Source organism: Sturnira hondurensis, unplaced genomic scaffold (genome assembly GCF_014824575.4).
Source record: "Sturnira hondurensis isolate 20B ecotype Veracruz unplaced genomic scaffold, ASM1482457v3 Scaffold0007406, whole genome shotgun sequence".
Classification (NCBI taxonomy): domain Eukaryota; kingdom Metazoa; phylum Chordata; class Mammalia; order Chiroptera; family Phyllostomidae; genus Sturnira; species Sturnira hondurensis.
The window spans coordinates 6,259,902-6,269,316 of record NW_028080037.1 but is presented as its reverse complement, the minus strand read 5'-3'; the positions used below and the strand labels follow the sequence as shown (position 1 = coordinate 6,269,316).

The window sequence follows — 9,415 nt, the reverse complement described above, 5'->3', positions numbered from 1 at the left end:
ACTTATCTCTTACCAGCTCTTCCTTACCTGGGCCATGTGACCAGTGGTTAGTTCCAGGGCTGAAGGCCTTGGTTGGGCCTGGTATTTCAGCTCTGTGGCATGTCTGGGGTGGGGCGGAGCTGGGGTCAGAAAGGCCATGGGTGGGACCGCCCCATGTCCCCCACAATGCCAGAAGCCACAGAGTGGCACCTGGCAGATGTCACGAGGCAGCAGCCACATTTACAAAGCAGAGGCGCTTTTATTAATATGCCAGAAGTCCAAGACACCGTGGGCTTTCTAGGAAACAAATCACCAATGTACAAAACCTCAGGGTTGTTCCCGCTATCCATACAAAATGATTGTCACACGATATGGAGTAAGGCTGGGTGGGGGGAGGGAAACGAGGAGGGGCTGGATGGCATCCCACCTGAGGCAGGGGGGCAGCACGGGGCCATTGGAGCCACTGATGGGTTGCTTGACCCAGGGCAAGTCAGCATCTCAGCCCGGTCTCAGCTGACGTAGGAATGAGGGCATCTGAGCTAGACAATGTCCTAGGTCCCTCAGAGCTCACAGCCCTGGGTGACACCCGCTCCCTGCTCCAAGAACCTATGTGCAAGTTTGGGGATCAACTTGACGAGGCCAGAGGTGACCCTATGGGGAGTTGTCCTTAGCCTCCGTGACGAAGGCCCGTCAGCACTATTGGCCCTTGGCATCCATCCCTCTGAGCTAAAGCTAAGGCCTTTCCCAGGATAGGGTCAGGGGTCTGGACCAGAAGACCCTCTTCCTGGTAGTAGCCCTCACACTGGGGGGCCTCACTGGCCCTGGTGCCCCTCCCAGGTTTGCAGCCCCTGGGGGCAGAGGAAGGGACTAGAACAAGGCCTCAGAGGTTCAGGCTGGGGGGACTCCTGGCCTCCTTCAGAAGCTGCCCCTGGGCTCCTGCTTCTGAAAGGCCCATTTCAGTACACAGAAGCTACAAGGCACCCGATATGCAAATGAATCTCCTTCTCTGGGCAGGGGACCCGGTTCTGGCCGGGGCTCCGCACGGAGCTGCCCGTGATGGCTGTGGTCCTCCAGAGACGACATCAGCCTCTTGACCCCTGTGGGAATCTCAGCGACTCCTGGTTCCCCGAAGGGCTGCGCCGTAAAAACAAAAATGCCCACACTTCTCCCCTGGGGAGGGGCAGAGCTGCACAGCGTTGGGAGCAGGGGTCAGGCTTGGCCTTGGAGATGGCCAGGGAGTGGTGCGGGGGGGCAAGCTGGGTACTGTACCCTTAGGGTGGGACCCTGCCCTGCTGGGGAGAGGACTTGGCATCAGAACCTCTGCCCACCTGCCTTCCTAGGTCACGAGAGGCTGTGGAGGCAGCTGGAGAGCTGGCGCTGGGTCGGGGCTGCCCTTGCCCCCCGCCGTGAGGTGTGCGGCCCAGGAGAGCTGAACTGAAGCTCCCTCCTCTGACCCGGCCTGTGGCACCACCACCGCCACCACGTTCCCCAGAGCGGCCACCCGCGACGGCCTGCTCTGGATTCCAGTGTCAGTCCTACCTGGCCACACTGATCGCAGGGAACCCCCGGGGATCAGGGGCACTGGGGGGGCTGTGCCAACCACTCCTCCCAGGGAGGCCCTGGGGTGAGGATGAGGGGCAAGCGGCCTTGAGGGGTCAGTCGCTGCAGAGGCGCCCCTCAGAGGCGTCTGTGTTCTCTCTGTTCCCGGCAGTGGAACCTAATGCACACGCGTGAAGCATCTGCATTGTCCTCAGCAGAGCCCTGAATGAACCAACACGCCTTGTGGACGGGACGGGACAATCGCACGCAGGGGACGGGATTTCGTGGAGAAAGCCCGTCCTAGGAGTCAGGCCTGGGTGGCAGCTGCGGGCCGGCCCCTGGCTGCCTTCCTCCTCCTGCTGGGCCTGGGTTCCAAACGAGGCCACGTTAGCACGGTCAGCAACAAGCACTGAAACCAAACCAGGGGGGTGTGCACAGAGGCTGACAGCCAGGGCACGGACTGCGTCCGCACCATCTCTGCCGCCCAGCCCCGGCGGGGATCTGACCGCACGCAAGAATAACGCCCCTCGATTCCTCTTTCCCCCATCAGGGCTGAGGCACAGGTCCCCCAAGGGAACGCTCGATTACATTATCATATATATAGAAATATGAACCCCAAGGGTGTGGGTTCTCTCCTTCGTAAGTGGTTCTGTCCCTAAAGCAAGACACAGAGACCCGTGTCGTGGCCACAGGGAAAGTGGGTGGGGAAGCTGTCAGCCGGGGCGAGCCATGAGAGCGGCACCAGGAGGACGGCTTGGGTGTGGACGTGGTCCAGGGAGGGCTGGCCGGCCTTGAAGCCGGGCCCTGCAGAGATGGGCAGGGTCAGCGGCCCTCTTGTGAAAGTGCCTTCCGGAGCTCTCTGTGCTGGGAAGGGCTCCTAGGGGCTGGACCGCACCCCCCACCCACCACCCCAAGCAAACTGGCTCCTGGGGTTAAGGACAACGTCTTCCTTTTTCTCTATATAAATAGGTGCATATATATGAATAGGTGCATATGTACATATACACATATTCTGATACATCGTAGTAAAATAATACTATTGTGTTATTGCATAGAAGAGATGGCTTGCGTGTGTGCGCTGGGGTTAGGTGATGGTCTGGGAGCGCTGGCGGCTGCCTGGGGGCTGCTGGGCGGCGGGGACGCCGCTGCCATCCAGCTGTCGCTGCTGTTCCTCCTGCTTCCGGGCGTGCTCCTCGTACCACTCCTAGAGCACAGGGCAGAGGGGAGCTGAGCGGGCTGCGCCCCTTCCGGCCCCCCCTGCACCTCCCCCAGCCTGCCGGTCACCAGGCCAGGCAGCGCTGCAACCCTCCAGCCTCTGCCTGCCAGGGGTGGGGGACCGTCTAGGATGGAGGAGGCGGGGCTGCCAGCCCCACCCAACGGGGACTGAAAGGTCTCCTCACCCCCTGCCCACCGAGCTGCTGGGAATTCTGAATGTGGCCCCCCAAAAGAAAAATTAGTGATGTCAGCCCCAAATCAATGAGAGGTTCACACCGCACCTTATGAGGTGGGCTTGGCACATGTCAGGTCGTGACATCACCCTCTGCTCGTGACCACGATCCTTTGTCGTGCACAGTGGACGCCCCCCTCCTCTCAGGTCAGCCCTTTGGGCTGAGCAGCAGTGTCCCTGTGGGGGACCCCAGGAAGCTGAGGCTGAGGCTTCGTAGAGCCGGAGGGGCCGAGGGCCTTTTCAAACCCTCTGCAGGGACAAAGGAGACGGCTTGCCTGCCTGAGGCTGTCATCTGACATTTTCAGATAATTAAGGAATTAAAAAATGCACAGTTTGTGTTTTGAAAAGAGTCTCAACCACAGAACTTTAGAGCTTAAAAAACACGGTGAGGCCTAATTCCACGCCCCCTCCTGTCACGGAGCGGAAACTGAGGCCAGGAGTGGGTGGACAGGCAGAAGCCAGAGGCCAGGACAGCACCCAAGTGCAGGCTTGCACGCAGTTGCCTCCTCTGCTCCCTCCCTGAGGGAGACGGTCCCCCTTCCACAGGTGTGAAGTCACTGAGTGACTTGCCCAAGGTCACGGAGGCAAGAATCAAACCCATGGCACCGAAGCTCGTGTCAGCTGGACATCCCAGTGACACCCCGTTCAGCGAGCCACCACGCGGCTGCACCCTTCATGTTTTCACAGAACACACGCCGTTCCTGTTAGCAGCCTCCCAGCCTTGTGGGCGTGGACACTGGCCATGGCTGTCCCAGTGACCCAGCGTTTCCAGCTGTGAGGATGCCAGAGAACAAGTCACGCTGGCTGGCGAGGGAGACCCTCCTGGAGCCTTGGGACCCCAAAGTGGGAGGAAAGACCCAAAGCTCATTCACAGGGGACCTGAGGTCCACAGGCTCTGTCGGGGATGCAGAGGGCCAACCCAGGTGGCGCTGTGCAAGGTATTGTGCTTAGCTGCCAATGTGGAAAGATGGGGAGACTTTGCAAAAAAAAAAAAAAAGTTGACTTCTCCCTTCTCTTAAATTGGAAAAAAATTCAGGCAAAAACACCCACTGGGTACAGCAGGCCTTATGGCCATCAGCAACGTCTGCTGGGCCTGGGAAGAGGCCGCATTTGGGCCAGCTCCCCACAGCCCCCTGACCCTGCCTGTCGTGGCTCCTGCCGTGTGCATTCCGCAGCAGGAGGCTGAGACGGGGCTCTGCAGACGGACCTGACAGGAGAGGTGACTACACAGGGGAACGTGGTGAGGGGTTCGAGGCTGAGCCCCGAGGGTGCCCTGAAACATGACCCAGGCACCACAGGTAGTGGTCCCAACCTGTGGCCCCGCATCCCCCCACCAAGCCCTCCCTGCCACTTAAGGTAGGGGCTGGAGTGCAGCCCCTGCCCAGCAGCAGGAGGACCCCTTCCGGGCGAGGGCCTGGGTGGTGTGGTCGGGGCGCACCCACCTGAATCTCCTCTTGGTACATCTTCAGGCTCAGATCGCTCTTGGTCCTTGACCTCCGGCCCAGGAACACCATGGCGCTTTGCTGTGGAAGGGACAGAGGCTGCAGGCCCCACCGCGCAGGGGCCCGGCCCCCCCCAAACTTGAGGGGAGGGACTGCACTCAGCTAGGGCCCATCCCCTCGCCAGACGGCCCCGTCACCCCTTACCTCATTCCTCTCCATCTGCGAGAGGATCTTGAGCAGCCGGGTGATGTCCGAAGTGGCTCCCTGTGCCTCCCGGTACAGCTTGAGGACAGCCAGCAGCTCGTCCTTGGATATTTCCTTCTCCACGGTGATGCCGCCGTCAACTGCAGAGGGGGGAGGAGGCCTGGGCTCAGAGGGCTGGTTTAGCCACCTGCCTTGCTGGCCCTACAGGGTCTGTGTTAAGGCTCCCTCTCCAAGCAACACTTTCGCAGCACAACCTCTCCCCTGCCTCTGGCCGTGACGGAGTCTCGTCCCCCCGTCCCCACACACCTCCGCCTTAGACTGTGAGGACCACGGTCAGGCCAGCAGCTTCCCGGGGACAGAGGGTGTCAGGAGGGAGTCTCTGAGCAGTAATAAAATGGCCAGACAGCCTGATACAATAGAGCAGGCAAGTGGCTGTTTTGATGGGGCAAAGACTAGAGCACCAGTGTGCAGAAAGCTACGCAACTCGGAAAAGGCGAGGCAATTAGGAAGCCAGGACCGTCAAGCTGCAAAAGGCGATGGGTGCTCCGGGCTCTGTAGACCACAATATTTACGCTCTTTAAATCCAGAACCGTGGCACGAAAATGTTATTTAGAAATGTGGCGATAATAACAAAGGAGAAACAGCTAAGAGCGAGAAGCCTCCGGGAGACGGGGCCGGGGGGACAGACGGCTGCTGCGCCTGCGATAGGGCCGTCCTTACGTCCAGATACGTAAGCTGAACTGTCAGAAGGCTGGACAGCCAGTCAGCTGCCTCACCAAGCAGCCCATAAGCTGACCACTACACGGCCAGCAGGCCAGCGGGTGGCCAATGTCCCTGTTCCTTGCACAGACCTTCTGAGTCCTGGTTCTTGCGGCTGAAGTTCATTCGGAAGACAAAGGCCTCAAGGATGAAGGCCACAATGATAGTCATCACCACCTGCCGGTCAGAGAGAGGGGAGTGAGGGATGTGAGCAGCTCCGGGGCCCGGCCCCCCACAAAGAACGACTCAGATGTGTCCCCGGCCCTGTCCTCTCCGAACTGCCGCCCAGTGAGCACAGGCGACTCCAGGAAGAGCACCTGTGTCCCGGACCTACCATGGTCACGATGTAAAAGGTCATGAAGTAGAGGCGGCTCCAGTGGGAAGTCTGAGAGGTGACGCCTTCCTGCAGACAGAGGGAAGCAGCCCGTGAGCGGGCACCTGGGCGGGCGTCAGGGGAGAGGTCGCGGTCTCCTAAGGCTGATCCATGGCCCCTGGCACTGCCGGGGTTTTTTGCTGACCCTCCCTGGTCTGCCTTTGGTTGTGGGGGACACGGGACGGGGACCTCGGTCTCCTGGGTCTAAAAATTCCCCTGTCCTGCATCGGCCTGGATGGTCCCCAGGGCTAAGTCTTTATCCTAAGCAGGGGTCACCCTTGGAAGAGTTTAAGGAATGGAAAATAAAAGCCAACAACCCTTGCCACACTGTTTCTTAAGGACAGAGCCCCAGAGGCTAACCGGCAACTTGTGGCAACCGGAGATGTGCGGCAAGCAGGGACAGAAGCCAAGTTCGGCCAAGGAGGTGGCCCCTGAGCCCACGCTGTGGCCTCTCGCCACAGCACCAACCCCGTGTGCCCCAGATGCTGCCCCCTGCAGGGTACGGAAAGAGCAATGTAGCCACATTGGGCGAGGGGAGACCCAGGGCTTTCTCAGAGGATGGTGGGAAGACGCCCCAGGAGCTGTCCAAGGTCCTTACCATGATGATGTACCAGTTGTTAACAACCGTGAGCTCGAACAAGGTCACTGCCAGAGGGAAGGGAACAAGAAAAGCATCTTGATCAGATCCACCTTTTCAAAGTCAGTGTCAAGTGGCCTCTCTCCAGAGGTCCTGGGTACTGTGCACCTAAATGATGGGGTCCCCGTCTGCCAGCTTGGGCTACGATCTCCAGGAAGATCCGCCAAGGCCCTCCCTGAGTGGGCCCCCACCCCACCCCCCCATGGGCAGTGCTGCCATGTGTCTGCCCCCAGAAGGGCGTGCCCTTTGCCTGAGCAGCGTGTGATGGGCCAGGGCTAAGGTGCAGATCTGGGGTGCTATGAGGCCCTCCCCTTCCTCGAGAAGCTGTATCTGGCAGGGCTGCTTCCCTCCACGCCCCACATTTTCATTCCCTCCACAGACCCCAGGGGCAGAGCCGTGTGGGCCTCATTTGAGCAATACGAGGGCACTGTGGCAGGTTCGTGCAGCTGGGCCCCTAGCATCAGGCTCAACTCCTCCCAGCAAAGCATGAAGCTCTTCTGCTCCCTGACACTGAAAAAGTATCAGAAAAGGAGGAACTTGGGTGGCCGAGTGAGCCTGGGACCTGGCCTGGCCTGCACCCGAGGCTGTGCACACCACGCGCTCCCTCTGGGCCAGGGAGCACGGGAGGGAGCGTGGCAAACAGCCAGGAGGGCGAGGCCGCAGACAGCTTTGCTCCGCCGCCTGGGACCTGCAGTGACAAAGGCCCGGGGAGTGTCCTGCCTGAGACTTCTGCACTCACCAAAGCTGTTCAGGATGTTGTCGAAATTATTGAGATAATAGTAGCCTTCCTCTACAACAGTCCTGTTGCCCACGGTGTGGTTGAGCCAGCGGTAGGCGTCTGCCACTGTACTCGTACTGGCCGGGGAGACAGAGACAGGGGGGATGGTCACAGCCCAATCGGTCGCCTCGACAGAGGACAAAATGTTTAGGCAACCCAAGGTCTGAACAAGGAGCGCTCTCCTGGCCCAGCCTGGTTTCCTGCTCTGCGCGCCTCCCCACCCCCACTGGTCCCTGTTTATGACATTTATGGCTTGAGGGGACCCTTGGCTCCTTTCGCCTGTCCCCAGGCTCGACCCCTCATCCGCCCCCACTTGGCATTTTCTGCTGCTGGCTAGGCCTCCACTCTCTGAGCAACCCTTGCAGGACACTGCTGGGCAGGGACAGTGGCTCCTCTAGGCCCCTCCCACCCGGGATTTGCTCTTGAAGCCAGGTGAGGGGCAGGTGGCAACCTGGGGACGGGAAGCTCCTGTTGGGCTTCTTCTGGTACCTGGCCAAGTGTTCTAATAGGTTGTTATTTAAAATGTTCACGGCTTATCTGTTAAAATCCATGCCAACATTCCTGCAAGTCTGGTCCTTGGGACCCCCCCCCAGGGAGTGTGCTCAAAAGGAGGGTGCTCAGCCTCCTGCCAGGCCCACACCCCGTCAGATTAGCAGGGTGGGTGGGGTCTGGGGTCTGCTGGTGACTCTGAAAGTTTGTGGCCCACTCTCCTAGGCTTCTGCTTCCGAGTTCAGCCTGACACTTCGAAGAGCTACCGGTGTCTCTCGAAGGTGTTTCTTTATCAGCCCGTGAGGCCAGGAGGAGCAGAGAGTAACGGGAACGCTGGATGGGGCCCCGTGGCAAAGTGCACTGACTCCACCCTGGCAGCTTGGAGGAAGGGAGGCCACAGTGGGGGGCGGTGGCTCCCCACTCTCCATCTCTGTCCCCACAGACCTTCCCACGGGTGTCCATCTGTCTTATCCTAACTGGCTGCCCCTGGTTGGTGTGTCTGCCCAGGTCCCCAGCCGCTGCTGGAAAGACATGGCAGGAAGCCACGGGACTCAGGCCATGGGACTCAGGCCTCGGGACACGGGTTCTCGAGAGGCCTCCAGCCCTCGGCCCAAAGGGAGAGCTGACGGAGGCCAGGATGGAGTGCGGCTCCTGGACCCTGCTTGGGGGACAGGGAAACCTGCTCAGACATCCGCACTGCAGAGACATGGCTCTGCTTCCAGGTCCCCCACTTAGCTACTGCGCTGAACTGAGCCCTGAAAGCAAAGCGAGGTGACTCCGGGGGCTTTCATGGGTGTTGTGGCTTGGACGGGCATGCCCCCGGGGTACTCACTTGCAGCAGTTGGGGTAGAGGATCCCACAGAAGAATTCCATGCCCACGATGGCAAAGGAGTAGTAGAGGATGAGCAGGGTGAGGCCCAGGCTGGGGAGGAGGGTCAGAGGGACAGGGTGACTCGGGGCCAGGCCAGAGAGCCCGCCTCCTCCGGCAGCCCGGCCTCCTCAGACCCACGGAGCTGACTGGTGGAGAGGCACGCCCCTGGCCAGGTTTGCCGACTGGGAAGTGCCTGGGAAGGGGCCCCGTGATTCAGGTCTGGGGTACAAAACGTCTCGAAGGAGGACTCTCTGAACAGATGCCCCTGGACCAGAGATTCACCCCTTACCTGTGAAGGTAGACTCACAGGTGACCCCTTACCTGTGAACGTAGACACAGGTAGTAAGTGAGTTGACAGCTCCCTGCCCTCCCTACTAAATATTTCGGACAGGTCAGTGGAGGAAAGTGCCAGGGAGACCTGCGGTGGTCAAGAGTTCGGTCTCCTCGAAGGCCCGCCAGACCCTTGACTTCAGTCCCTTCCGGGCCTCCTCCCCTCCCCCCACTACCGCCCAGCCGCCCACCCTGCGGGCACAGGCCTCGGAGCACCTGGCCCTGGGGCCCCGAGGCGGGGCGGTACCTGGCCATTCGGGGGAGCAGCTCAAACATGGTACCCAGCACGTTGCGGTAACGCTTCTTCAGCTTGAACAGCCTGAGCAAGGGAAGGAGGCCGGGCCGTTTAGACACGCAGGGCGTGGCCGCAGCCCCACCTGCCGCAGCCCCAGGTGGGAGCCGGCCCAGGGCCCCTCATTCACCTGACCACCGACTGCCCTCACTCGGGTGACTCGCACCCCTGGGCAGGGGTGGTGGTGGCCCCAGGACATCGGGGCTGGGCAGGCGTGTCCCTGAAGGGACACAGAGCCGTGGTGTGTCAGTGTCTTCCTTGGGTAAGGAGGGAGC

The 9,415-nt window shown here is 60.6% G+C and overlaps 1 protein-coding gene across 3 annotated transcripts in view; it reads right to left on the bottom strand.

Moving 5' to 3' along the window:
* Positions 1-218: 218 nt before the first annotated feature.
* The window catches only part of TPCN1 (two pore segment channel 1), a 50,380-nt gene continuing 41,183 nt past the window's right edge, over positions 219-9,415 (bottom strand). For all 3 annotated transcript variants that reach the window (XM_037052146.1, XM_037052148.1, XM_037052147.1), the window contains 9 exons: positions 9,096-9,167; positions 8,480-8,569; positions 7,120-7,235; positions 6,342-6,388; positions 5,705-5,773; positions 5,463-5,547; positions 4,612-4,751; positions 4,408-4,488; positions 219-2,722 (listed from right to left, as the gene is read on the bottom strand). In XM_037052146.1, coding sequence (XP_036908041.1) covers positions 2,603-2,722; positions 4,408-4,488; positions 4,612-4,751; positions 5,463-5,547; positions 5,705-5,773; positions 6,342-6,388; positions 7,120-7,235; positions 8,480-8,569; positions 9,096-9,167 — 820 coding nt within the window. In that variant the 3' untranslated portion in view covers positions 219-2,602. The remainder of the gene's footprint in view (positions 2,723-4,407; positions 4,489-4,611; positions 4,752-5,462; positions 5,548-5,704; positions 5,774-6,341; positions 6,389-7,119; positions 7,236-8,479; positions 8,570-9,095; positions 9,168-9,415) is intronic.